Source organism: Hemicordylus capensis, chromosome 15 (assembly GCF_027244095.1).
Source record: "Hemicordylus capensis ecotype Gifberg chromosome 15, rHemCap1.1.pri, whole genome shotgun sequence".
In the NCBI taxonomy this organism is placed as follows: Eukaryota; Metazoa; Chordata; class Lepidosauria; order Squamata; family Cordylidae; genus Hemicordylus; species Hemicordylus capensis.
Window position 1 is genome coordinate 20,351,478 of NC_069671.1, and position 26,798 is coordinate 20,378,275.

The 26,798-nt window shown below is 67.3% G+C and overlaps 1 protein-coding gene across 7 annotated transcripts in view; it reads left to right on the plus strand.

Annotated features, from left to right (window-relative positions):
• Nucleotides 1-26,798, plus strand: part of TTC28 (tetratricopeptide repeat domain 28) — a 79,620-nt gene that overhangs the window by 45,706 nt on the left and 7,116 nt on the right. For all 7 annotated transcript variants that reach the window (XM_053279294.1, XM_053279296.1, XM_053279297.1 and 4 more), the window contains 13 exons: nt 13,242-13,389; nt 13,569-13,841; nt 14,422-14,552; nt 17,525-18,032; nt 19,103-20,444; nt 20,618-21,141; nt 21,449-21,558; nt 21,674-21,803; nt 21,959-22,177; nt 24,066-24,228; nt 24,517-24,657; nt 25,616-25,760; nt 26,578-26,757. In XM_053279294.1, the coding sequence (XP_053135269.1) occupies nt 13,242-13,389; nt 13,569-13,841; nt 14,422-14,552; nt 17,525-18,032; nt 19,103-20,444; nt 20,618-21,141; nt 21,449-21,558; nt 21,674-21,803; nt 21,959-22,177; nt 24,066-24,228; nt 24,517-24,657; nt 25,616-25,760; nt 26,578-26,757 (4,014 nt within the window). The remainder of the gene's footprint in view (nt 1-13,241; nt 13,390-13,568; nt 13,842-14,421; nt 14,553-17,524; nt 18,033-19,102; nt 20,445-20,617; nt 21,142-21,448; nt 21,559-21,673; nt 21,804-21,958; nt 22,178-24,065; nt 24,229-24,516; nt 24,658-25,615; nt 25,761-26,577; nt 26,758-26,798) is intronic.

The following is a 26,798-nucleotide window of genomic DNA, read 5'->3' on the forward strand; positions in this document are numbered from 1 at the left end:
TACATTTTTTATGAAAGACTGCCGGCTCAATTAGCCTCAACATGAAAGAGAGCCGTTCTCAAATAATGTATGCGGTGTTAGACAAGTTGAATAAAATATATATGGGGGAGTGATTTGTAAATGTTGCAGCTGCCATTTCCTTTCTGCCCGCATGATGGAAAGGTCCAGCCATAACGGCGTGTTGCGCCAATTGAAAGAGCAAAAATAGACACCGACATGATCTCTCCTCTTTGTGGATCTTGTGATGCCTTATCGCTGGATCCGTTTCCAGTGGTACCCATTTTGTTGGATGGAGCCCGGAGGGATAACAATGAGCCAATAAGCATCCCTTGGTCCTCTTTCGCAGGCGAGAGAAGCAAGGCTTGTGGCAAAACAAATCCCTCCGGCAGTCAAGGGTTGGGATCCAAAGGGGCGCAGAAGATGGCTCACTGTCCTGACATGGTGGCACTTCAAAGCAGGGAGAGGAAAGGTGGGCGAAGGCGTCCCATCCACATTTTGAGTTCTGCAAGTCAAACATTGGCAGGAATGCCTCCCACTGATTTTCAGGGTTGCAGTACAGTTTATGTTTTGTCTTCTTGTTGGTAAGCTAGAGGTGTCTCTGCGTTTTTCTTGTCTAGTTGCATCAGCAGACTAACAGGTGTATAGATGAAGCAAGAATCCAGTTAGAGAGAAGGAGGGACATCTAGCCAGTGACCTGGCTCTCTTGGGAAGCTGGTGTGCTCTCCTTGGGGCGTTCCCAGTGGGGGGCGCTTCCTAAGGGGGAGGCAAGGAAGGACTGGTGCGGTGGGCAGGGGGTGCATCTTCAAGGTGTAATTGTGCCTCACAGGAGGAGAGCTGGTCTGGTGGCAGCAAGCAGGACTGGTCCCCTTTGCTAAGCAGGGTCCACCCTGGTTGCATGTGAATGGGAGACTAGAAGCGTGAGCTCTGTAAGAGATTCCCCTCAGGGGATGGAGCCGCTCTGGGAAGAGCATCTAGGTCCCCGGTTCCCTCCCTGGCAGCATCTCCAAGAGAGGGCTGGGAGAGACTCCTGCCTGCCACCTTGGAGAGCTATTGCCGGATGATCCTGAGCTGGATGGAGCAAGGGTCTGGCTCGGTCAAAGGCAGCTTCACACATGCATACCATCAGCTGGGGCCCCCTGACATTCAGGGCTAGTGCCCTCCAACAGGCCTTCCTGGGTTTATTTTTGGAAGCCACGTATGCGCGTGGCCCTCTTCTGGGGCAATGCAGCCCATTGGTTAGCTGTGCCTGGGAGGCCCCTGGTCCGAGGAGGCGTGACGTGGCGGCAAGCAGAACGGCAGGCCCTGGCTGGGCCCCTGGGAGCCTTGACAGCGGCTGAGGGAGGAGCCCCCCTGGCTGAGGGGTGCCACCGAGGAGGAGGAGTGTCCTCAGCTCCAGGAGGGGGCTGGTCTTGTCATCCAGGCTGCAGCCCAAGAAGGCCCTCGGCTTCCCCTTCTGTGAGGCGATGGGTCCGAGCCAAAGCAGCCGACGCGGCGCACCGGACTGGTCTTCTGGCTCCGATGCGGATCTCCCCGAGAGCTGCACATGCTCCACACAGATGGCCGCATGTGTGAGCTGCACAAGGGCCGGGAGGCCAGACTGCTGCCTGCTGGGCCGGACGTCTGTGTGTCTGGCAGGGGCGGCTGGCAGCTCGCAAGCGTCTTGGGAGTTTGGCACTGCAGCGGCCCCCCTCTGGGCTCCTCCCCTCCCTTCGCCAAGACCCAAGTGTTGCTGGCACCTCCGGGAGCCGCTGCCTGGAGCAGGTGGCGTGATGCTCTGCTCAGAGACCAGTCTCCAGCTGCCCGCCCTGACCCCCAGCCCCCTCCGGCAGAGCCTCCTCTGCCCTTCGGCCGGCCGCCCGGCACCGGAGCCTCTGCGTTTGTGCCGGCCCAGTTCCCCAGTGGCCCCCTTGGGGTGACGGCTGCCCTTCTGCGTGCGGAGCAAGCCGCCCTGCGAGTGCCTCCCCCTCCGCAGCAGGGATCTCATGGCGAGATGGCGGGGCTAGCTGTGGGGCCGGCCCTCCCCTCCGCCTCTGGGTTCTCCTGCCTCTTCCACACGGGCAGGAGGGCGTGCTTGGCTCTCCGGGAGCAGAGCGAGGGCAGCCTGGGCAAGGGCGTCCCTCTGGCCGCACCCCTGTGGAAAGGGCCAAGGGGGAGGAGGGTGTGCCGCCCCCCGGGGCGTGCCTGGGCCGGGCTGGGCGTGGCGCTGGTGGGGCCAGAGGCCAGGGAGGGCGGCCTTCCGAGGGCGGTGCTTGTGTGCAGAGGCCGCGCTCGTGGGACTTCCCGGGGAGTAAGCGCAGCGTCCCTTTGCGTTTGCATCAAGCACAGCCGCCGTGCCTGCCCTGCCGCCTTAATGGAGGTGCTGGTAATTGCTACTGTGGATTCCTTGTATAGATCCGTCTCTTGGACTGAATTTAATTACCTCGCGCTGAATGGGGATAAGAGCGATGCGTCCCCTGGAGCCCCAGTGGAGGTGGCCATAGCAGCAGGCCTCCCCCTAATTGCTTGACTGGGGGTGGGTTGGAAACCTGGCCTTTCCTGGGGGCAGGGCGGCTTCCAGGCCCTGCCTCTTCCAGCGTGTGGCGTGGGGTGGGCTGTGGGCCCCAGAGGGGTCTCCTGGTAGCTGCGTGTGATCCGCCACCAGAGAGGCCGGGGGAGGGCGCCTCTCCGCACCCCGCCCTGGCCTCTGGTGCCCTGTGACTCGGATGCCCGGTTTCCGCCCTTTGCACAGGGCGCTTGCTTGGGCAGTCTGTCTGGAACAGGGGCAGGAGAGCCAGCCTGGAGGTGGTGAGCACGACGGGGCCCCTTTGCACTGGGAAGGGGGACTCCGCCTGAGCACGGCCAGATACCACCCCCCCCCCCGCAGGGGGAGAGCTGCTTGGCTGCAGGTTCACTTTCTGGCAGCATCTCCAGGTAGGAGAGACTCCTGCCGAGCGTTTGGGGGAGGCCGCTGCCAGTCAGTGTCGGCTAGACGGAGCTAGACAGACCCAGGCAGCTTCCGGTGTCCCTGTGAGTCCCGCAGGGAGGCGGGGAGGCCCCCAACTCTGGGCAGAGCTGGCTCCTCTAGGATTGGTTTTATGGCATTTGTCTGCTGCCCGCGTCTCTCTAGAGGTGGGTCGGGGAATCCTTGCGCTCTGGGAGCAGCTCTTCTCCTCTCGGACAAACCGGCAGGGTGGACCCCATCCTTGGAGGGGCCTTTGCTCAGCCACTGAGACGTGCCCCCCCCCGCCTCGGTGTGGGGAGAATGTGCCCAGACACCCTCCACTCATCCAGGCCGAGACAGACTTGGGCCACGTTGGGGGTCTGGGCAGGGTGGGCCGTGCAGGCTGGCCCCCTTTGCATAGGAGTCCGGCCAATATTTATACCCTGCTTTTCAACACAAGTTCCCAAAGCAGTTTACATAAATATAAACAAACAAACAACTGAAATGTCTCCCTGTCCCCCGAGGGCTCACCAGCAAAAAACGAAGCGCAAGAGAGAGCCCTGCAGCAGCCCCTGGAGGGATGCTGTGCTGGGGACGGAGAGGGCCAGCTGCTCCCCCCCTGCTCAGTCAAGAGAGCCCCCACTTCAAAAAGGGGCCTCTTGGCGCTGGATCCACAGCGGTTTCCATTGCTGAGGCCCAGCAAGGCAGGCGGCAGGGAGATGCTGAGGATGCGTCCGCGTGCAACTGGGCATGGCTGTGGGTCCAAAGGCCCCTTGGCAAAGGAGGCAGGATGGGCCCTTCAGCCTTTGGGGTCTCCTTGTCCATCGGAACGTGTCAGAATCCGGCTGCTCTTAATGGCGCTGATTGTCGAAATGGTCGCCATGACTATTTTATCTCTCTGCTTAAGTGAATTATTCCAACAGCCTCCTGGGGGCTCTGGGGGTGCTTTGCTGCGGTGCCACCCCCCCACCCCGGCCGCCTGGCTTTTCTGGCGCTGCCTCTGTCTTGGGTTCAGGAATGGTGAGGATGGAACTCCTCGTGGGAAAGTGGCGGGGATCCTTTCTTTTGCTGGGGGGCTGGGCGCAGTCAGTGCGAAATCTTGTCTTCAGATTGGGCTACTGAGGGGGCTGGTGGGATGGGGAGTGTTGGGGGGGGCAGGGATTGCAGAAAGGCTCGAGGACAAGGTCTGAATTAGAATCCAACCCCCAACCCCCCCATCCCCGGATCACATGTTAGTAATCCTGCAGCTGTGCATTGTATGACGTTGACAGCACCCTGGAATCAGCAAAAGCAGGCTGAGAGGAGAGCCGGTCTTGCAGTAGTGAGCATGGAATGCCCCCTTTGCTAAGCAGGGTCCACCCTGGTTTGCTTTTGGATGGGCGACTACAGGTGAGCACTGTCTGCTGTCAGATATCCCCCTCAGGGGAGGGGGCGGCTGTAGCTCCGTGGCAGACCCCTCGCTTTGCAGGCTGAAGCTCTCCGGTCCAACCCCTGGCCGCATCTCCAGCTAGGGCTGAATAAAACCTTGGAGAGCTGCTGCCAGTCAGTGTAGACAAGGCTGAGCTAGGCGGAGCAAGGCTCTGACTGCAGGCGACGCTTCTTCGTGGGGGAAGAGGGCGGGGGCACGAACTCCTGGCCTTCCTTGGGCCAAGGGGCAGACGGGGGCAGGGGCCAGACTCTGCCACGGCTTTGGCAGTGCTTCCACCCTGCTCTTCCCCTCAGGGCGGCATCTGGGCTGTCCCTCCCCACCCCCTTGCTCCCTGCAACAGCCCTGTGAGGGGGGCTAGCCAGAGGGGGACCGCTGTGGCCGATCTGAACCCGGGTCCCCTCAGTCCTAGGCCGCTCTTGGCCCCACACCGTAGTGGCAGGTCCTTCCTCCGGGCCCGAGAGTCCTGGGAGGTGATTCTGCCCCCAAAGCCCAGCATCCTTGGAGTGGCACCACCTGATCAACACAGACCGAGACTGCAGAGGGTCCTGCCGCCGCTTGCTTGTCCCAGGTGGTGCACCCAGCAGCCTCGAGGGCCCCCAGGGCCAGCTTTCTCAGGCGGGTGGGGAAATGCTGCAGAATGGACCCCCCCCCCGCGCGCAGGAGCTCCCCCGTGTCAGGGGAAGGTGCCCACAGGACCCCGTGCTGCCGTTCTCCCTCCGCAGGGGGTAGAGAGGGAATTGGCCGTCCATGAGCAGTAATCTGCATGTTGCCGGTCTCTGTAATTACGGACTTGGCTGTGAGGGAAAACATCCGGCTTTGCCTCCGCCCCACAGAGCTGCTCTGGGCCCAAGAGCAGCCTGGGCAGAGGCTCCCCCCACTTGCCGGGGGCTGCTCCTCTCACCCACCCACCTGGTGGCTCAGCCCAAACACCGGAGGGGGGGAGAAGAAGAAGAAGGAAGACCCCCACCCCCCGCGTAGCATCTGGAGAGCGCTTGGGAGCCTTCCGAGGGCCTTGGTGAGCATCTCCCTCCGGGGCGCCTTCTTCTCTTCTCCGGAGCGGCTGCCCCATCCATGGCCAATGGGGCAGGAATCTTCCCCCGCTCCAGCTGGGGATGCAGGCAGAGCCTGAGCCCGGCGTGGGCCCTGATCCTGCTGCTCTCTCGCAGTTGCCGCCACCGTCTCCCTCCCTGCTGGTTTTGCTCTCTGCCAGGGACAGAGCCGGAAACCTGAGGCCCCCCAGCTGCCATTGGACTACAACACCCATCGCCTCCACAGTTTATTGTGGATGATGGAGGCTGCAGTCCAGCCACAACTGAAGAGCCTTGTGTTGGCCCCGCTGCCCTTCCAAGATTTCCCTGAGTGTGGCATTTTGTCTCCCTGCTGGGGAGTGTGTGTGTGTGTGTGATTTCTGTGGTGGAATCTTTTAATTGCACCCCATTTTAGGAACCTGACAAAACTGCAAACTAAAAATAACCTGCATCAAAGAAGTGATGACTGGGCTGTGGTTCAGAGGCTGGCTCTTTCCCCTCCTGGAAGCGGCTCAAGGGTCCCCGAGCCAAGCCGCTCCTCCTGGGCCTCGCCTGCCAGCGGGAAAAGGAGCCCGCCGGGAGCTGCCTTCTGCTGAGTCAGACCTTTGGCTCCTCTTGCGCCGCCTGCTCTGCACGGACTGGCAGCAGCGTCTTCCGGGGGCCTTTCCCAGGCGGCCAGGCTTGGGCGTGGCAGGCCTTCCGCTTGCAAAGCTGGGGCTCCACCGCTGAGCTGTGGGTGCTCCTGATCACCAGGCGAGGGGGCCTCTGTCTTCTCCCGGGCCAGGCAGCGGCCCTCCTCCCTTCATCCAGCTCAGTACTGCCTGCACGGACTGGCAGCAGCTCTCCAGGGTTTCAGGCGGGGGGGGGGGAGATGCTGCCAGGGAGGGAGGGCTTCTGTCCCTGCTGCAACCCCCTGGGGATTCTGGGCAGAGCATCCTTGGACTGGCTCATCCCTCGCTCTCACCTGGATCCTCCCTGGGGCTTGCCTGGAGGGCCCCTCTCGGGCTGGGGGGAGCCCTCATCTGCTTGGACAGGTTAGCCCCAAGGCCAGACCTGGCCTCTCCCCACAACACCCCTGGCCCAGAGTTCTGCCTGGAGCCATTCTTCGCCTGCATTGCTGCTCCTTTCATAAGTGCTGCTCTTTTCAAACTTGAGAAACCAGCGCTGAGCATCTCCGGTCTTGCCCCCCCCCATTTACTGCCCTCAAAGCATTCATCCTGGCTAGCCGTGGGGCTGGGGGGGGGTGATGCTGAGGTCCCACCTGGCTGCGGCAGCAGCAGCCACCACCCAGGGGGGCTTCCTGCCACTGCTTGCAAAGAAAGGGGGTCCCCCTGAGGCCCAAAACGCCCTTCTTGGAATGCCTGCAATGCAATAGGGCAGCAGCAGCCCCTGGGAGGTGCCTGGGAGGGGGCGGCCACCTCCTGGCTCGGATCCTGCCTCCCGCCTTTGACGGTCCCTCGGAGGCTCCAGGGCTTGTTTCTCTCCAGAGCTGGAGTGGATCCCAGGGGTCCCCTGGCAGTGGGCTGAGAGGCCCTTTGCCCAGTGAATGTGAGCGGGTTTTAATCGGGTGATTCATTGAGGAGCGCCTCGGGGAGGGGGCCCGGCCCTTCCCTCGGAGGAGGAGATGCTGGGCTGAGAGAGGAAGTCTTCTCCTGTCATGCAAAGGATGAGCTGGGAGCGAAGGAGGTGTGCCCGGCGGGCCAGGAGGGCGGGCTTCTGTGGGGGCTGCTGCGCTGGGCCACCGTCTCTGGGCCGGAGGCTCCTCGCGGCAAAGCCGGGGGCGTCTGCTCTTCCCCTTGTTTGCTTTGGGCCTGGGGGGGGCCTGGGTCCTTCTCGGGTCTGGCTTGTCGCGTGGATGCTGGTCCCGAGAGGGACTCTCTGGGAGTGGATGATTGCAGCCGGGATCCTTGTGCTGATTGGGCTTGACACCTGTCCGTCATCACATGGCGCGCTTCTGCCTGCACGTGCCCACAGGGGGTGGACGCCAACTCCCCGGACCCCCAGCCAAAGGCCACTGCAGCTGGGCAAGGCGGGAGTCGCCGTCCACGGCATCGGGGAGTCCCTGCGGCAGGGCACAGAGGGCTGGGTGCCTCTGGAGCTGGGCAGGCCGGGCAGGGGGCTGCAGCAGTCCCCCCCCCAGCCCAGCAGGGCCTTCCTGAGCGCCTGGAGGCCTCCTTGGCTGGCGGCGTGTCCTGCCCGTCATGGGAGCCATTGGGCTGGGCGCCCGCAAGGGGGTGGCGGCTCCTGGCGTGGCCATGGCTGCTGCCCTTTCGGTCTGCTGGGGAGGAGGGAGCCGGGCGAGACGCACACACACTCCATGGCTTATTCGTGACCCCTCTCTGGGCTGCTGCCAAGGCGGACTGCTGAGGGCCCAGCGGCAGGCAGGCAGGCAGGCAGCCTCCCCCCGGGTGCAGTGCTGGCTCTTGCTCCCAGTGGACCCCCTTCAGGGGGGCTGGGTTTGCCCCCCCCCTTGTGGTGTCTTGCCAGGCAGGAAGTCGCTTGACCCGGACGGAGACTGCCCACCGCCGCAAGGGCTGGCACCAACGTTCCCTCGGACAGGGATTCCCAGGTGTTGCGGACTACAACTCCCAGAACCCCCAAGCAAAGGCTATTGTAGCTGGGGATGCTGGGAGTTGTAGTCAACCACATCTGGGAATCCCTGTCAGAGGGAAAGTTGGCTGGCACGGTGACTGTCTTTGCCTGGGCTCTGGGGGCTCTGAGCCGTGGGGCAGCTCGGGGAGGGGGGGCAAGGGGGGCTAGCAGCAGAGGGAGCCATCCACCGCAGGACTAGGTCCGAGGCCCTGTAGGGCGGGGTGGGGGGCAGGCAGCTCAGGCGGCCAAGCCGCTGAGGCCGGGCTCTGGGCAGGAGCAGCCCAGCTGAGCGGGGCCTTGACCTCTCTGGAGCCGCCGTCCCGTAAAAACAAGCCATGGCAACGGCCACGGCACTTGGCGCTCGGGAGACTTGCGAGGGAGGAGAGCCGAGTGGAAGCAGCACAGGGGGGTGGCGGCAGCGGCAGCGGCGGCAGCTCCTCCTCCCTCCTCTTCGTCTTCCAGACTTGGGAGTCAATCGAGATCCTGCCGGCAGTGCAGGCACTGCAGAGAGCGGGGAGGGGAGGAGGGGGCAGCCGGGGCGGCCGCCCTGCAGCCAGGAGGGCACCTCTGGGGCCGCCTCGGGCCCTCTGCGTTGGGGGCCCCCCTCACCCCACCTCGGCAGGCTCCTCTCCTTGGGGCCCCCCTTGCAGCTGCAGGTCCCCTTCGTGCCACGCAGCCGGCACGGGTCAGTGGCCACCTGGCCCCGGCCTGCCTGCTCCCCTTGCCTTGGTGTGCACACTTGCGGTGTGGGAGAGAGAGTGCCGGCCATCTCCCCGCGGAGGAGGACGTGGCCTTTGGAGACCCCCAGGGTGCTGCATGAGCCATCTGGGGCCCCGGGCCCTTGCAGGGCTGCCGCAGGCACTTGCCAGGGGCGCTGTGGGGCTCAGGGCCAGGGCCAGGGCTCTTCCACCACTCCTGGTCATGAGGCCACCAGGAAGAAAGCCGGGCATGAGAGAAGACGCTGCTCCGGCCTCTTGCCAGGCAGCCTGGCGCCCTCCCTCCAAGGCGGCTGCTTGGGGTCTCCTTCCCCTGGAAACGCCACCCATGTGCTCCCAGGGCTGAGGCCTTCCGGAGGCAGACAGGGTGGCTCTTTTCAGCCCCCCCTCCCCATCGGCTCTCCCAGGGCTGTCCGGAGTGGGAGCTGCCTCTCAGAGCGCCAACTCCAGGCTGGGGCACTCCGGGCGGGCTGGCTGGCGTGTGCCAGGGGCCTGTGCAGCTGGCCAGCTGCAAGGGTCTCACTCGCCCCTTGCAACCTGGCCAGCCATTTGTGATGCAAATGCGCTCCCTGAGCGGGCTGCTTTTTATGGCCAAATTCCGGGGGGGGGGTTTGCTAATCAGGGGGCTTAAGCTGGCAATAAGCCCTGGTGGCTCGACAACCACTTTCCAGTCCGGCTTCCCGCTGGATTAACCCTCTCGTCAGGTCACCACCTTGCAGCCAATTAAAGGGCTGCGCAGAGGACAGAGAGGCTCCCTCCGGACGGACGGACGGGGCGGCTGGCTTGGAGGGCTGCTGAAGAGGGGCTGGGACTCCTAGGAGTGGGTGCTGGTGGCTGGGGAGAACTGCTCCCTGGGCGGGGCTCCTGCCCTTGGGGAAGGGAGGCCAACCAGGCTCCAGGGGCCGGCTCCTCTGAGGCCAGGCCTGCAGCTTGGAGCGCCTCCTTGGCAGAGGAGCCTTCTCTCCCCGTGACTGGAGATGCTGCCTGCCGGGGATGGGCATGGTGCCTCTTGAGGGAGGCTGCCTGTGGGAAGCGGCCACCGCCTGCCTCCGGGTGCCTGGGGCCCGCCCCTGCCGGGGTCTGTGTTCCACCCAGCCAGCAGCCAGCAGGGCGCCTGCCTTCCGCTCCAGCCTGGGGCTCGAGAGGCCACCACCACCCTCGCCACTGAGCCGTGAGGCGGCAAGGCTCCCTGGCAAGGGCCGCTGCCTGGGCATTGGGAGGCCTCCAGTGGCTCCGTGGCCACAGCCAGCCCTGGGACAGAGCGGCTGCTCCGCCCGCTCCTCATCTCCCCCCCCCGGGGCTGCTCCTGGGGGCCCCCGGGGCTCTTGGCTCTGGAAGGGTCCCCCAGCGTGCCTGCGGAGGTGGGGACCCGTGCCGGGGCTTGGCCCTGCAAAGGGGCGTCTCTTTGTTGGAGGCTGCAGTGCCTGGCCCTGCAGCTGTGGCTGAGGATAGCATCGTGTGTCGTCCCCCCCCCCCGGCCATGTTGTTAAGCGGAATGTAATAAATACCAACAGCCGACTCCTTTGCTGGCAGCAGCAGCAGCAGCATCTCTGTGTGAGCGGAACAAAGAAGCCCGGCGAGAGGCAGGCGGGGCGGGGGGGGGGAGGGCCCGAGCGGAGGAGCTGGGCCTGGAGACTGGTGGGACAGCCGGGCCACGGCTGTGTCCTCCCCCAGGGCCTCGGGGGTGGGCCGGAGTGGGCTAGCCCTAACCCTGCCTCCCTCTGGGCCTGCCCCAGCTCGATCCCAGCCCCTCCAGCCCCGCCCTGGGCCCATGTCCTGGGCCGCTGGATGCTTGGACCCTCTGCTGGGGGGGGGGCGTCCGCAGATGCCTGTGTGCGTTGGGAGAGGGGGCCAGGCCTCCCGCGCTCCCGGCTTGGCCCCAGTACCCTATGAACTCCCGGCCCCCCAGGAGGGCTGATGGGGCTGCTCCCTCCCCTTGGAGGGGTGCATTGGCATCTGCATGGAGGGGAGACTCCTCGTGGTGAGGCTGCCCCCCTTCGCACGGGGGGGGGATTCAGAGCGGGATGGCTGGGGCTCCGTGGGCAGAGCAGAAGGGCTGAGGCTGAGCCCCTGGCGGGGCTGGGAGAGACGCTGGAGGGCTGCCGCCAGCCAGCATAGAGCGGAGGCTGCCTGGAGCGCCCTGGGCTTCTGCCCCCACCCCTGGGCTGGCTGGCTGGGGGTGGGGTGGGGTGGGGGCAGCAGCCTGGGACTTGCGCGCAGGTCTCCCGGGGAGGGGCCAGCCCTGGCTCTTGGCTCCGGGGAGGCACCTCCTTCCTTGCGGGACTCTGGTGGCAGCCCAGAGGTGGCTTTGCTCACCCCACGGCTCTTGGGCGCCTCCTGGGAGGGGGCGGCCCACTTGGCTGCGGCTCCCCTGAGCAGCTGCCGGAGAAGCCAGCTGGAGCTGCCCAGGAGGGCTCTCGGCTGCAGGGCTGGCCTTCGCTCCTGCTGGGGGGGGCGGGGGGCCCAGTCAAGGGATGCCCCCCAAGAGAGCCGCCTTTCTGCAGGGGCCTCGGTGGGCCCCTCTGCCTCCTCTGCCCTCCAGACCCTTCCAGTGGTCGGCACCAAGAATACCCGCTTGGGCCCTGCAGGAAGGCCCCAACTGAACGGAGGGGCGTAGGAAGCAGCTGCATGCGGAGTCAGGACCCCGGTCTGTCTAGCTCAGTCTTGCCTGCACTGACTGGCAGCGGCTCTCCCAGCCTGTCCTGGGCAGGAGTCCTTCCCAGCCCTCCCTGGAGACGCTGCCGGGGCCCTTCTGCGTGGAGACCCTGCCTTGAAGGGGACCAGGAGGCCTCTGCATGGCTGGAAATATGCGGCTTCTGGGAAGGAAGTCTGGGCTGCACCGGGATCGGGGGGTGGGGGTCCTGCTGAGGGGCGCCTTCCTCCCCACCTGCCGGTCTGGGCTGGTGCTCGGGGCAAGGCCGCCTGGTGTGGGCTCCCCTTGCCGCAGCGGTGGTCCTGGTGCCGTCCTCCTCTCCCCGTCCCCAGACGGCCTCCGCTAGCGCCCAGAGGCAGAGGTGCGCAGGCTCAGGGCCTCCTCTTGGGGATTCCCCGCAGGCCTGAGTTTCCTCCCTGCCGCTCAGGCTCTGGCTGGCTGCCATGTTTGGGCCTCCCCCCCCACCTGGCCTGGGGGTGCCTGCGTGGCCTGGGGGGCAGTGGCGTTCCGACGGGGTTCCTTGCTTGCTCCACCGACGCCGGGAGCGTGGCATTGTGGCTGTGCCTCGCGTCAAGTGACTTGGGGGGCCTGCCTGCTCTGAGGCCCCCAAGGGCTGCAGCCCCACTGGTTGGGCGCACAGACCCCGGGCCGGGCCCTCCTCCCTCCGGCGCCGACCTCCAGCAGGCCTGAGCTCTGGAGCTGCCCCCCAGGGGCGCCTGGCGAGTCTGCTCTGGGCACTGCTCCCTCTGGGCCCTCCTCGCCCGCCCAGGCCGTGCGTCCCCAGAGCCCCGGCCCCCTTGGCGCGGAGGGCCGCTTGGGTGGATGCTCAGCTAGCCGGAGGAGCCTCTGAGCCGCCCTGTCATTGCTCTGGAGCGGCTTTTGCAGCCGCCTGGTGGTCTGTCTGGTTCAATAAGGACACACTTATGCTAAAGGTTAATGAAATGAATTCTGCTTCCGTCCAATTCATTAAGAATGGCTCTGCAATCAACGCTTGCTAATGGAAAAGAGATTAAATATTCATGTCTGTAAATTCCCCGTGTCATTTCTGATTTCTCTTCCTCTCTGCCTCCGCGGACGGGCTCTCGAGCCGCCCGGATGGGCAGCCACTTGGGCTGTTAATGGCCGGTCTGCTCCGCTCGCCTAACGAAGGCCCAGCCTGGGCTTGTGTGTGTGTGTGGCAGGCAGCAAGCCAGCGTCTCTCACAGCCGTGCTGCAAAGATGGGGCGCGCGGGGGGGGGCTGCCCCATTGCTCCGCCGGCTCCTCGGGCCTGGAGAATCCGCCCCCCCCGCACCTCCTGCAGTCTAAGGGGAGAGTGTCCCAGCGGGGCTTGGGGGGAGGAAGAGTTTGGTGGGGCAGGGAGAGGCTCTCTGCACGGACGACGTGGCTGTGCTCCGTCTGAGAGACCCTCGTGGCCTTCCCTGAGCTGGCCGGGGCGCCCTCTCCGGCCCGCAGCCGCTCCCTCCGGACTGGCTGGCCTGCAAGGCCTCCTGAGCCCCCTCGCCTCTTCCCTCGGGGGGGGGGGGGGGCTGCTTGGCGGCATCTCCGCCTGGTGTCCCAGCCAGCCTCTCCAGGAAGGGCTGGGAGAAGCTCCTGCCGGGAACCTGGGAGAGCCACTGCCGGTCAGTGCTGAGCTAGATGGATCAGAGGCGGTCTGCCGACTGAGCAGGCCTGAGCCGCTGCGGTCCTTGCCCCGGTCCATCTCGCAGTGCGGTCCAGCCGTGGCTTTCCCGGGTTTCCGAGCGGGGTCTTTGCCCGGGACTGAACCGGGGGCCTCCTGTGCTCTCTGCCCTTGAGCTACGGCCCCACTGCGCGCTGGCCGTCTGCCGCGGAGGTCTCCCCTTGGCCTCCTGCCCTCCTTGGGGCAACTCTGTCCACGCTGACGGCGGCCCCGTCTCCTTGCAGGCCTACTTCCGACAGGGCGTTGCCCTCCAGTACCTTGGGCGCCATGCCGATGCCCTGGCCGCCTTTGCCTCTGGCTTGGCCCAGGACCCCAAGAGTCTGCAGCTCCTGGTGGGGATGGTGGAAGCCGCCATGAAGTCCCCCATGCGAGGTGAGTGGTGAGCAGACCCCCAGCGAGGGGGCCGGCGGCTGCTGGGCCAGGAGGACCGAAGGGGTGGAGGGAGGAGTCGGTGGCAGGGCCCCCCCCGCAAGGCCCGTTTGGAGGCTCCGGCAGGGCTGGCGGGAGGGCGGCGGCCGGCCACTCAGAGGGCGTCTCCCTCCCCGCCCCAGAGTCCCTGGAGCCGACCTACCAGCAGCTGCAGAAGATGAAGCTGGAGAAGAGCCCCTTCGTGGTCGTCTCCGTGGTCGGCCAGGAGCTGCTGACTGCCGGCCACCACGGGGCCTCGGTGGTGGTCCTGGAGGCGGCCTTGAAAATCGGCACCTGCAGCCTGAAGCTGCGCGGCTCCGTCTTCTCGGCCCTGAGCAGCGCCCACTGGTCCTTGGGCAACGCCGAGAAGAGCACCGGCTACATGCAGCAGGACCTGGACGTGGCCAAGACTTTAGGTAGCCCTCTGGGGCTGGCGGGGGAAGGGGCCGGGGGGGGCGGGATGGGGGCCACCTGGTCCCGAGAGAGCCGTGGGCTGCTTGCTGGGAGGGCTGGGTGGCCTGCCAGCTCATTTGCACCCCCCCTGCCGCCGCTGTGGGTGGGGTCGAGGGCCACGATTCCAGGCGAGTGGGCAGAACCTCTCCTTGGAGGACGGCAGGGACAGGCCCCAGGATCAGCCTCCGGGCAGCTCCCTGCCCCGATGGAGAGGGGTCGCCTCTAGCTCAGCAGCAGCAGCAGCAGCAGGTCCCAGGGAGGCTCCCCAGGGTGGGCTGGGAAAGGAGCTGTCCTGCCTGAAGCCTGAAGGGAGCTGCTGCTGCCAGCCTGTGTGGGCAGCCTTGAGCAGAAGGAGCCAGGCTGTGACGCCGCCGAAGGTGGGCTCTTGGGGGTCTCTGATTTCCAGGCCTGCTCAGTGGCGGAGCGCGTGCAGTGCCCAGGAGGGGGGCAGGGATCAGGGCTGGCAGGGCTGGGGTGGGCTGGGGTGGCTTCCCCCCCCGGTGCCCCCCCTTCAAACATGTCTCTTGCCCGCTTGCCGCCCAGGTGACCAGATGGGCGAATGCCGGGCTCACGGGAATCTGGGCTCCGCATTCTTCTCCAAGGGGAGCTACCGCGAAGCCTTGACCAACCACAGACATCAGCTGATGCTGGCGATGAAGCTCAAGGACAGAGAGGTAGGGGGAGGCTGGGGGTGGGTCCCCTCCTGGGCCGTCTCAGTGCCCACCCTGGGCTGGCCCCCCGGCCCACTCCGCAGCTCTGCCGAGCCCAGCCTCCTCCCGGAGAGGGAGCAGCCGGGGGGGGGCCTCTGGCCCACTGGTCGCCCTGGCGGACAGGAGGTGAGCCAGGGGGGGATGCTGGCCCAGCGGTCAGCGGAGGTGGCCTGGCCTCTGAGGGGTTGCCCAGTGGCTTCTGGGGGCCCAGGAGTGCTGGGCGGGGGGCGTCTTCCAAGTGAGGAAGGCCAGGCTGGGCCCCCTGGTGCTTGGGGCAAAGGCAGCCGCCTCTCGCGGGTGGGGGAGAGGGGAGCCCGGATCCGTGGGCTCGGCGCCCTTTGGCCCCTCCTCGCCTAGCCGTCTTCCGGGGTGGGGGGAGCAGGGGGGCTCCCTTTGGGGGCCTCCAGCCCGTCGGTGTGGAAAGCCAAGCCTGTGCAGCCGGACCCGGCCTGAGCACAACAGCCTCCCGTTCACGGGCCGCCTGGGCATGCAATCAGCAGCTGCGGACAACCGGCGGCTGCCTGGACTGCGAGAAAGCCGAGCCGCCTGGATTTCCTGGGGCTGTGACCGCAGGAAATGGCGGGGGCGCTTTCTGATGACATCACCCGACCGCAGGGCTTCCTCTGAAGGCACAGCTGCAGCCCTCGCCTCCTCGCAGGGCGCAGAGCATGAGGACGCTGTGCGGGCGCTGGCCGGTGTGCCTTCCGCCAGGAGGGGGAGGAGGAGCAGGGGGGGCCCCCTTTGTGCCGCTGCTCCTCCGGAATGAGCTCATGGCTGTGCCTCCCCAGGCGGGAGGGGGAGGAGGAGGAAGGAACGGAGTGGGGGCACCCCCCCGCCCGCCCGCCGCAGGCTCAGCGCCCTGGGAGAGGGGGCCCTGGATGGCGCCCCACGGAGCCTGCCCCTCCTCTCCTCGGCGTGGCAGCCTTTGGGGGCGCCTTTCCCTCCGGGGAGGAGCAGAAGCCCTGAGCAGGGCAGTGGAGACCCCAGAGGCTCTTCAGCAGAGGGGGGAGCCCTGCGCTGCCTCTCTGGCCTTTGGCTGCTGGCAGTTGCCAGCCGGCTTTCAGGAATAGCCAGGCGGGGAAGTGGTGGGGCCCTGGCCAGGGGGGCTCCCTCGCTGTCAGGCTGGGCACCTCCCTTGCCTCAAGGGGCCCTTGTGCCTCCCACCCCCCTCCGGTCAGGGCCTGCTTGCCCAACAGCAGCAGCCCGTTGCTCCGCAGGGGGAGCTGGTGTCTCGGTGGCCCAGCGAGTCCCTGGGGAAGCCTGTCCGGGGATGGCGCCATGGCTCCCGGGCCTGGAACCTTGGAGAGCCGCTGGCCGTCTGCATGGACCGGGGGCGGCCAGCCTAGTCCCTCCCGCGGTTGCTGAACTACAACTCCCATCACCCCCTGCCCCCATTTATTGAGAGTTGTAGTTCAGCAGCAGCTGGCCCCAGGGTCTGATGGCGGGGGGGGGGGCAGCTTGCTTTGGTGCTTCCGAACGGACTCGGTGGCTGCCCTCCCGCCTGGCCCCAGGAGGGGGGGGGGCCTTGTTTCGGCTCAGCGGCTGCCGCTCTCCCCGTCCCGAGCGCCTGCTCCGTGCGCCTCCATTGTCTTTCTGTCACGTGGAACATAAATCATCTGGGCGGGTGTCATGAATGGCCCCCCCCCCCGAGTGTGGCAGGCCGCTAAGTGCTAGGAAGGCAGGCAGGAAGGGCCGGTCACTCCGCCCCAGCCCCGCTCTGCCCCTTGCAGGGACTGGTCGCCCCCTTGGCACCTGGGAGCTGGGGGTGCTGGGGGTGCCTCTGTGTGGCCCCCCCTGGATTCCCGAGGCGGCCCGTTTCTCGCCTCCTCCTGGGCGGCTTCTTTGGAAAGGGGCGAGTGCAGCCTCTGGGTCAGGGTTCGGGCTGCCCTGGAGCCCAGAGAGCTGCTTGCCCCATAGCAGCCGCTGCCCCCGAAACGCTCCGACACCGCGGGGTAGCCTTGCCGAGGCCGCCTGGCTCCAAGAGGGGCCAGAAGAGCAGCCAGGCCGTGGGGGTGGGGGAGAAGGGGCAGCTCCCCAGAGACGGCTGCCTCGGACTGCTGAGCCCCCACCAGCCCAGGAACGGGAGGCTGCTTCTCGCTCGTTTCTCCCACCCTGCAAGCAGCCTTGGGGGCAATGTCCCTTGGGGCAAGGCGGGGTGGAGCCGTGGGGTGGGAGGGCATTCCTGAGCCTGCCGGGAGCAAGAGCGCCAGGGAGGCCGGCTCCTGCATGGGGTGCCTTGACCTTTGGGGTCCGGGTCAGAGCTCGGGGGGGGGTGAGGCTGCCAGTGCCTTCCGGAGTGCCCTGCAGTGAGCCAGGGGGGCGTTCCCCCCTGCTCTGAGGAGGGGCTGGCGGGGCGGGCAGGCTGTGCAGCAAAAAGGCCGGGGCTCCGTCCGTGGGGGCAGGAGAGGGCCGCCTCGTCCCCCCTTGACCGGCTCACGGGAGGCGCTGCCCTCCTCCGCCTGCTGCCTCCCCAGGGAGAGGAGGGAGCAGGCGAGGCTTCTGGGGGCAGGTCTCTGGGGCCTCTCCTGGCCGCTGTCTCTGCACGGGAGGAAAGGAGCCTCCATCACGGGCTAATCGCTGCCGCTTGGTCCCCCCCGGCTGGCTGGGAAAGCGTCTCTCTGCAGCTGCATCGTTTGACTCTCGGTCTGTGCCGACAGGACAGATGGCGGGAGAGGCCCAGCCGCCCCGTGGCGGAGCGAGGCCAGAGGCTGCCCCGTGGGCTCCCCTTCCCGGTGCCGCAGCCGTGGGAGGACCCCTTGGCCGGCAGAGGCATGCTTTGCTGGGAGACGGCGTGGCGGCCCTTCTGCCTCCGGCCGGCCTGCCCGTGGGTGGGGCTGAGCCCGCTGGGGGCTGCTTGGCCTCTGTGTTGTGGGGCGAGGCTGCCAGTGACGCCCCTCTCCTGCTGTGTGTCGTGTCCCCCCCCGTCCCCCGCGCAGGCCGCCTCCTCGGCCCTCAGCAGCCTGGGCCACGTCTACACGGCCATCGGCGACTACCCCAACGCCCTGGCCAGCCACAAGCAGTGCGTCCTGCTGGCCAAGCAGGGCAAGGACGAGCTCTCGGAGGCCCGGGAGCTGGGCAACATGGGGGCTGTCTACATCGCCATGGGCGACTTTGAGCACGCCGTCCAGTCCCACGAGCAGCACCTGGCCATCGCCAAGGCCCTGGGCAACCAGCGGGAGGAGGCCCGGGCCTACAGCAACCTGGGCAGCGCCTACCACTACCGCCGCAACTTCGACAAGGCCATGTCCTACCACAACCACGTGCTGGAGCTGGCCCAGCGGCTGGGGGAGAAGCCCATCGAGATGCGGGCCTATGCCGGCCTGGGCCACGCGGCCCGCTGCATGCAGGACCTCCCCAGGGCCCAGCAGTACCACCAGCAGCAGCTCAGCATCGCCGAGAGCCTGCAGGATCGGGCCGCCGAGGGCCGGGCCTCCTCCAATCTGGGTGAGTGCCTTGCCTGCCCCACGGGGGACCTCGGCCTCCTCCTCAGGCCCCCAAGTGTGGGGTGGGGAATGGCAGGGCATGGAACAGAGGTCTGTCTAGCTCAGGATTGTCTGCACGGACCCTGCTTCGCTAAGGGGACCAGTCCTGCTTGCTCCCAACAGGCCAGCTTTCCGCACGGTCCCCTCAGCCCCTGCAGGCAGGGAGACCCCCGTGGGGTGAGACAGGCCTCCTGGGCGGCTGGCTGCATTGCTCTTGAAGCCCTCCCCCATCCCCGCCAAGCCCTGCGATCCGATCCTCGGTGGGTGGGTCGGACTCCCCCAGGATGCTCCTCCCGGGAGCTCCAAGGGATGTCTGGGCACCTTGGCACACTGGGAGCTGCCTTCTGCCGAGTCAGACCCTGGGTCCATCCAGCTCAGGACTGCAACACCCCACTCCGCCCTCGGGCAGCAGCAGCAGCAGCAGCAGCCAGGGTGCCTAACCCTAACCCTAACCCTAACCGGGGTCGTAAGTTTCCGCAAGACGGCTCCCCCTGCTGGGCGCTTTGCTGCTGACGCTTTGAATGAGAGTTGCCTGAACATTTTGCCGTGGCTGAGCGGCTAACTGGAAAGCCCCCCCCCAGTGGCCCCCCTCCCCCCGGAGATGCCGCCAGGGAGTGGGTGAACCTGGGACCTTCTGCATGCAAGCAGGCCGCTGCTCCCTCATCCAAATGCAAACCAAGGCAGGCCCTGTTTAGCAAAGGGGGCAGTTCACACTGGCTACGGCAAGACCAGCTCTGCTCCCCTGAAGGAGTCGCCCCGAGGCTGGGCTCCAGCTGAGAGGTGGTCTCTGTGTGGGTGGGTGGGTGGTGGGGGTGGCCCTGCCCTGGCTCTTGGCAAGGGGTGGGGGCAGCAGCAGCAAGACTGGCCAGGCTTCCTGGGGCCCCCACTGCCTTTCTGAAGCCCCCTCCCGCCCCCCCACCCAGCTGGCCTGCCCGCTGGACTGTGTGGGGCCGGCTCCCGCTGGGGTCCCCGGCAGGCAGGCAGGCCCCCCCGCTGACCTAGCGGCTGCTTCTCCCCCCACCCCCCCCGCAGGCATCATCCACCAGATGAAGGGCGACTACGAGACGGCTCTGAAGCTGCACAAGGCGCACCTGTCCATCGCGCAGGAGCTGAACGACTACGCGGCGCAGGGCCGGGCCTACGGCAACATGGGCAACGCCTACAACGCGCTGGGCGCTTTCGACCAGGCGGTCAAGTACCACCGGCAGGAGCTGCAGATCTCCATGGAGGTGAACGACCGGGCCTCGCAGGCCTCCACCCACGGCAACCTGGCGGTGGCCTACCAGGCGCTGGGCGCCCACGACCGGGCCCTGCAGCACTACCAGAACCACCTCAACATCGCCCGGGAGCTGCGGGACGTGCAGAGCGAGGCCCGGGCCCTGGGCAACCTGGGCAACTTCCACTCCTCGCGGGGGGAGTTCGCCCAGGCCACCCCCTACTACGAGCAGTACCTGCAGCTCTCCCCGGAGCTGCAGGACATGGAGGGCGAGGGCAAGGTCTGCCACAACCTGGGCTACGCCCACTACTGCCTGGGCCACTTCGAGGAGGCCGTCAAGTTCTACGAGCAGGACCTGGCCCTGGCCAAGGACCTGCACGACAAGCTCAGCCAGGCCAAGGCCTACTGCAACCTGGGCCTGGCCTTCAAGGCCCTGGCCCGCTTCGGCCAGGCCGAGGAGTGCCAGAAGTACCTCCTCTCACTGGCCCAGGCGCTGGGCAACGCCCAGGCCAAGTTCCGGGCCCTGGGCAACCTGGGCGACATCGCCGTCTGCCGCAAGGACCTGGCCGGGGCCATCAAGTGCTACGAGCAGCAGCTGGGCCTGGCCCACCAGGCCACCGACCGGCGGCTGGAGGCCAGCGCCTACGCAGCCCTGGGCTCGGCCTACCGGCTGGTGCAGAAGTACGACAAGGCCCTGGGCTACCACACCCAGGAGCTGGAGGTCTACCAGGAGCTGGGCGAGGTGCCCGGGGAGTGCCGGGCCCACGGGCACCTGGCGGCCGTCTACATGGCCCTGGGCAAGTTCACCATGGCCTTCAAGTGCTACGAGGAGCAGCTGGAGCTGGGCCAGAGGCTGAAGGAGCCGGGCATCGAGGCCCAGGTCTACGGCAACATGGGCCTCACCAAGATGAACCTGAGCGCCGTCGAGGAGGCCATCGGCTACTTCGAGCAGGAGCTGGCCACCCTGCAGCAGCTGAGCGGCAGCGAGGCCGTGCTCAGCCGGGGCCGGGCCTTCGGCAACCTGGGCGACTGCTACGAGGCCCTGGGGGACTTCGAGGAGGCCATCAAGTACTACGAGCAGTACCTGTCCGTGGCCCAGAGCCTCCGCCACATGCAGGACCAGGTGAAGGCCTACTGGGGCCTGGGCAGCGGGCACAGGTGAGCCCGGGGGCGGGAGGGGGCCCGCTCTGCTCTGGCGGGGGGCAGAGACCGCTGCCTCCTGCTCCCCCTCCTCCGTGCTGCCCTGGGCCCCGGAGGAGGCGGGAAGGGGGCTCCAGCCCCCCGCAGCCCCAGCTGAGGCCCCCCTCCCTCTTGCCTCCTCCCCCTTGCAGGGCCATGGGGAACCTGCAGCAGGCACTGGTCTGCTTTGAGAAGCGGCTGGTGGTGGCCCACGAGCTGGGGGAGGCCTTCGACAAGGCCCAGGCCTACGGGGAGCTGGGCACCCTCCACAGCCAGCTGGGCAACTACGAGCAAGCCATCTCCTGCCTGGAGCGCCAGCTGGGCATCGCCCGGGAGATGAAGGACCAGGCCCTGGAGGGCAGCGCCGCCTGCGGCCTGGGCAGCGTCTACCAGCAGATGGGCGAGTTCGACATGGCCCTCCAGTTCCACCAGATGGACCTCCGCATCGCCGAGGAGACCGGCAACCCCGCCTGCCAGGGCCGGGCCTACGGCAACCTGGGCCTGACGTACGAGTCGCTGGGCACCTACGAGAGAGCCGTGGTCTACCAGGAGCAGCACCTGAGCCTGGCGGCCCAGATGAACGACCTGGTGGCCAAAACGGCCTCCTACAGCAGCCTGGGCCGGACACACCACGCCTTGCAGAACTACTCCCAGGCCGTGATGTACCTGCAGGAAGGTGGGCGGCGCGGGGCAGGCCCTGGGGGTCCCCCGGGGGTCCCCGGGGCAGGGAGTCCTTTGGCTGGGGCTGTTGGGGGCCGCGGTCAGCTGGGCCTGTGGCGGAGAGCACGGATCCCGCTCCCTTGAGGGATCCAGCTGGGACCCCCCCGTGCCCCCCACGCAGCCCACCCCGGGGGGAAGCGCACCCCAGGGGAGGGGGTGGCCCCGGCTGCTTGGGGAGTAGCTGCCTGCCATCTGGGCAGAGGGGGGAGCGGCCCGCTCCTCGCCCCCTTCCCTCATCTGCCCCCCCCCGCCTTCTTCCACAGGGCTGAGGCTGGCCGAGCAACTGGGGCGCAGGGAGGACGAGGCCCGCATCCGGCACGGGCTGGGCCTGTCGCTCTGGGCCAGCGGCAACCTGGAGGAGGCCCAGCACCAGGTGAGCAGGGGCGGGGGGCGGGGGGGGCCCCGCTGCCAGGCGGCCCGTTGGCTGCCCGCCTGGGCCCTCCCGCCGGTGTGGAGCCCGCCCTGACCGGCCCTTGCGCCCCCTGCAGCTCTACCGGGCCTCGGCCCTCTTCGAGACCATCCGGCACGAGGCGCAGCTCAGCACGGACTACAAGCTCTCCCTCTTCGACCTCCAGACCGCCTCCTACCAGGCCCTGCAGCGGGTGCTGGTCAGCCTGGGTAAGGGCGGAGGGCACGGCAGGCCTGCGCGGGAGCCAGAGCTGATGGTGCCCACCTCCTCGGCTTCGGGGGGGGTGCACCTGTCTGCCTCTCCCCCCGAGCTTGGCCCCCCCCCGCCCGGCCTCGATGCCTGACAGGCCCCTGCCTGCTTGCAGGGCACCATGAGGAGGCGCTGGCGGTGGCGGAGCGGGGCCGCACGCGGGCCTTTGCCGACCTGCTGGTGGAGCGCCAGACGGGGCAGCAGGACTCCGACCCCGACTGCCCCGTGACGGTCGACCAGGTCCTGGAGACGGTGAACGGCCAGCGGGGGCTGGTCCTCTACTACTCCTTGGCCGCCGGATACCTCTACAGCTGGCTCCTGGCTCCTGGGGCAGGTAGGAGCGGGCGGGGGGGGGGGGCGGCCCCAGGCCTCGGAGGCAACCATTACTACTACTACTACTACTACTACTACTACTACTACTACAGCGCTTTCCCACAAGACGTCTGCAGAGCAGATTACACAGAAAAAGAAAGACAAGAGCAAGATCGCCCCCTGTCCCCAAAGGGCTCCCGGTCTGCAAAGAAACACCAGGAAGACCCCAGCAAGAGCCCCCGGAGGGATGCTGTGCCAGGGCTGGGTGGGGCCAGTTGCTCCCCCCTTGCTAAAGACAGATTCTTCTGCCTCTTTGGGAGTTGCGGCTCTGCCTGCTTAGGCAGGAGGAGTTCCCAGCCCCCTTCACGGCCGCCCCGGGGTGGCCCGGCTTGCAGTGGGCCCCGTTTCGCCGGCGGCCGCTAATGAGACGCCGCGTGAGCGCAGGGCCTGCAGGAGCAGAGCAGGGAGCCCCCCCCGCCCGCCCCTTAATTGAGCTGCTCTGCTTTGTGCTCTCCTGGAAGCGGGTTCCCCCGAAGAGCCGGGCAGGCCGGGCTCCGTCTCCTTTTGACCCCCGTCTCGCTTTGCTGCAGGCGAGCAGGAATTAGCGAGGAGAGGAGGATCCCTTTCCGAGACAGCTGCTCTTCATTATCTCATCAGGGGAGGCCTGTAATCGCTGCGAGGGCGTCACTTGACAATCGCCTCCGCCCGCGCACAAGAGAGGAGGAGCCGGGGGCCGGGAGAACCTTCCTGGGGCGGCCTCCGTGGGGCCAGAGGCCTGCAGGGGTCTCTTTCTGCGGGGAAGGAGGAGAGCAGGAGGGAGGGGCCGGGGGCTGCTGCTGCAGCGGGGCCGGTGCTCTGACCCCTGGGCCGTGGCCCGAGCCCCCCTCCACCTGCGGGTGGGGGGCCAGAGCTGCCGTCCCAGTTCCTGCATCCGGATCGCGGCCTCTTCTGCAGACTCCCCACCAGGCAAGGACAGCTGCGCCCACCTTCCCTCGCCACCCGTGGTTTTTCTGCCGCCGAGTGCAGGGGGGGGGTCTTGGCAGGGCAGGCGCTTCCTCGGCATCCCATCAAGGCTTCTCTGAGAACAGCTCTCCGGGTCAGGCCGTTCAGCCCCGCCTCTCCCGCCTCTCCTTCATGGGCCGGCCAGGGCATCTTGTCAGGCGTTTGCTGCAAAGTGCACGGTGGGGTCTTTCCAGGCAAGAGGTGAGGCTGGCTGGAAGCACCCCCCCCACCCCACCCCGGGCTCTGTACCACTTGCAAATCCCTCTTGCATGATGCGGATGCCTGATGGGTGAGCCTCCCCTCGGCTGCTCTTCTGCTCCTGACAGGCAGAAATCCTGTCGGTGTTGCTTCCTCCATCACTTACGAGGAACTTACGACCCTTACGTAGGAAGCTGCCCAATACAGAGTCAGACCCTCGGTCCATCCAGCTCAGTATTGCCTTCACAGACTGGCAGCGGCTTCTCCCAGGTTGCAGGCAGGAGTCTCTCTCTCTCAGCCCTCTCTTGGAGATGCCGCCAGGGAGGGAACTTGAAACCTAGATGCTCTTCCCAGAGCGGCTCCATCATCCCTTGAGGGGAATCTCTTCCAGTGCTGCTCACACTTCTAGTCTCCCATTCATATGCAACCAGGGTGGACCCTGCTTAGCTAAGGGGACCAGTCCTGCTGGCTCCCACCACCAGACCAGCTCTCCTCTTCAGATACGGCCTTAGCTTTATCTGTGCCTTATCCGTGGCACTTCGCAGAGGTCCCTGTCCCGAGGAGCTTGCAGGCGTGGTAGCTCTCTCCGTGCCAGAGGAAGTTTTGGCTCCTCCTCTCCTGTGGGCCAGCGGAGGGGGCGCGTGTGGCTTCTCCCAGGCCTGGCCCCGGCCGTGGTTCTCGCTGCAGACGGGGCTTCTCTCTGCTTCCAGGAATCCTGAAGTTCCACGAATGCTTCTTGGGCGACGGCCCAGCCGAGAGCGCCGGGGACTTCCAGGAGAGCAGCGCCAGCCTCCAGGCGGTCACCAGCACCACCCTGGAGCAGCTCAGCGCCAGTGTGAGGGAGGCCCTGGGGGTCGACTCCTACTATGTGCGGTGAGTTTGGGGGTCTGGGCACCGCTGTGGGGCTGGGAAGGGGGCTGCAAGGTAGCCAAAGGGAGACCCTGTGCCTTCGGCCAGCTCAGCTCCCAATCCGAGGGAGGCTGGTTGCCCAGACCCTCCAGGCTGGGGCTGCACGGAAGCCCCCGCTGGGCTGGGCTGGGCTGGGCTGTCCTCTGGGCCCTCGGCCAGGAGGCGGCTTCGTCCAGTCCTCCAGTGCTGGCCGGGGCCACGGACAGGCGTTGGCCCTCCGGGCTCCTGGTGACCCCCCTGCCCCTCCCGCAGCGCCTGCGCCAGCAGTGAGACGGAGAGCGAGGCGGGAGACCTCAACGAGCAGCCCTTCGAGGAGGCAAACAACAAGCTGAATTCCGCCACGGACCCCTCCGGCTTCCTCCGGATGGTCAGCCGGAACAACCTCCTGAACAGGTGGGGCGGGGCGGGGCGGGGCAGGGGCCTGGCCGGTGAGCTTGCCTGGGGTTCTCCGATGGCCCTCCCTGCTGTGCAGCACACGGACCCGGCTGGGTCCAGAGTGGGCGGGAAGGGGGGCGCTGGCCGCCGAGCGCCAGACTGGGGGGGTTTGGTGAAGCCAGGGGGGCCGGAAACCGGATGGGTGTTGCCATTTCCCCCAGAACAGCTCAGGGAGTGGAGGGGGAGCGGGAAAGAGACGGCACCCGCCCAGGTCCCGCTGGGCCGGCCTTCCCACGGCCCTGCGCTCTCCTGGGTGCTTCTTCCCAGCACTCTGTGCACGGCTTTGGGCTTCCAAGAGGCTGTGGGCGCTCAGGAGGGCTCCGCTTCCCTTAAAGGAGCCCCCCTTCTCCCCCCCCCGGTGCTGCCGCTGGGGCCGAGGCTTCACACAGGCCCCATAGAGAGCTAGTCGGGGGCCGCTCGTCGGGGGCCTTTGCCGGCAGCCTTGCAAGGAAGAGCTCTGGCCTCGCCGATGATGCCCCCAGTCCCAGAGCTTCATCCCGGCCATCGTGCCACGTGTCTTCCGTGCCCCTGAAGGTTTCTAGGCATCTCTTCGTGTGGGCCAGCTGGGGAGGGGGATGATGCCACGCTGGGCTGCTTGGCGAAGAGGTGCCCCCTGCGGGCGGCTCGGTGGCTGCCCGGGCAGGACTCTGGGGCAGGCTGGAGAAGTGATGCCGCAGCAGCCCCTGGCGGAGGAGGCCTCGGGGGGCAGAGCTCAGAGCCGCCCAGGCCAGCAGGCCCCCGTGGGGCCCCGGAGGGCTGCCGGGCCCGTGGCTTCTGCCCAGGCCTCGGGGGCAGGCGGGCTGTGAGGGTGAGGCCTGGCGGCCACCCTGGGCCACCTGGGCTTGGGGGCCGTGGTTTGGCTGCTGCAGGCCCCCCCCCCGCTGAGCCCCCCGCCCGGCCTTCCTTCTCCCCCCAGGAGCTGCCAGAGCATGAGCAGTCTCTTCAGCGGGCCCGTCTCCCCCGCCAAGGAGGCCACGTCTTCGCTGCCCCGGCGGCCTGCCTCCTTCAGCAAGCCGCCGCTGCGCGCTCTCTACGACCTGCTGATCGGGCCCATGGAAGGGGTGAGTGGCCGGCTGCCCTGCCTCTGGGCGGGAGGGCGCTCATGGCTTGGTCTGGGGGCCCGGTGGGGGGGGGGGAAGCAAGGGCCTGGGGGGCCCCAGGCAAGGGCCGGTCCTGCCCCCGCCCAAACCCCCCTCTCTGGGCCCTGAAGCAGACAGGCTCCGTCCCCATCCTGAGGAGCCCCCTCCCCGTGACTGATTGGGAGCTCTGCCCCCCACGCCCCGGCCAAGTGCTCAAGCTGCTCAGTGCGACACCGAAAGACAATTCCACCCCCCCCCATTTGAAAGCGCAGCCATAGAAGGAGGGAAAGGGGAAGCCCAGCCCAGAGAGTGAGCCGCCCCCTTTCCCCAGCCCAGGGCGAGGAGAGCGCTGAGCTTGGCTCTGGATACGGCCCCCGCAGCCCTGGGATGGGGAGGCCCCGCGGAGGAGGAGGAGGAGGAGGAGGAGGAGGCCCCTTGCCAGCCCACCTTTCCCATCCTGTCAGTGGGGTGCTCAGGCGTGGCCATGGCGGCAGGGGGTGGGGTGGGGGGACACTCCAGGACGGGCTGGGTTTCTCGCACGTCTGCTGCTCACGTTTCCTCCAAAGCGAATCTGGAGAACTGGAGTGGGGGGGGGTTGGTGGGGGGGGCGGGCAGGGTGACGTGCTCTCCTGCCCAAGATGCTCAGAGCTGGTGGAGCTTTGGACCGGCTGACGCTCCAGGGTGGAAGCAGCCGGCCGTGTGGGAGGGAGCCGTGTCGCTAGCGGGGGGGTGTGTGTGTGCGTCCGTGGGGGGGGCCCCCTTGCGGCCCTCTCGAGCGCGGCGGCTTCCCTTCTTCCAGGGCCTGATGCACTCCAGCGGGCCGGTGGGGCGCCCCCGGCAGCTCACCCTGGTCCTGGAAGGAGAGCTCTACCTCGTGCCCTTCGCTCTCCTCAAGGGCAGCTCCTCCAACGAGTACCTGTACGAGCGCTTCAGCCTCATCGCCGTGCCCTCCATCCGCGCCCTCGGCCCCAGCGCCAAGGTAGGGAGGGGGCAGGCTGGTGGGCCGCAGCCCCAGGAGGG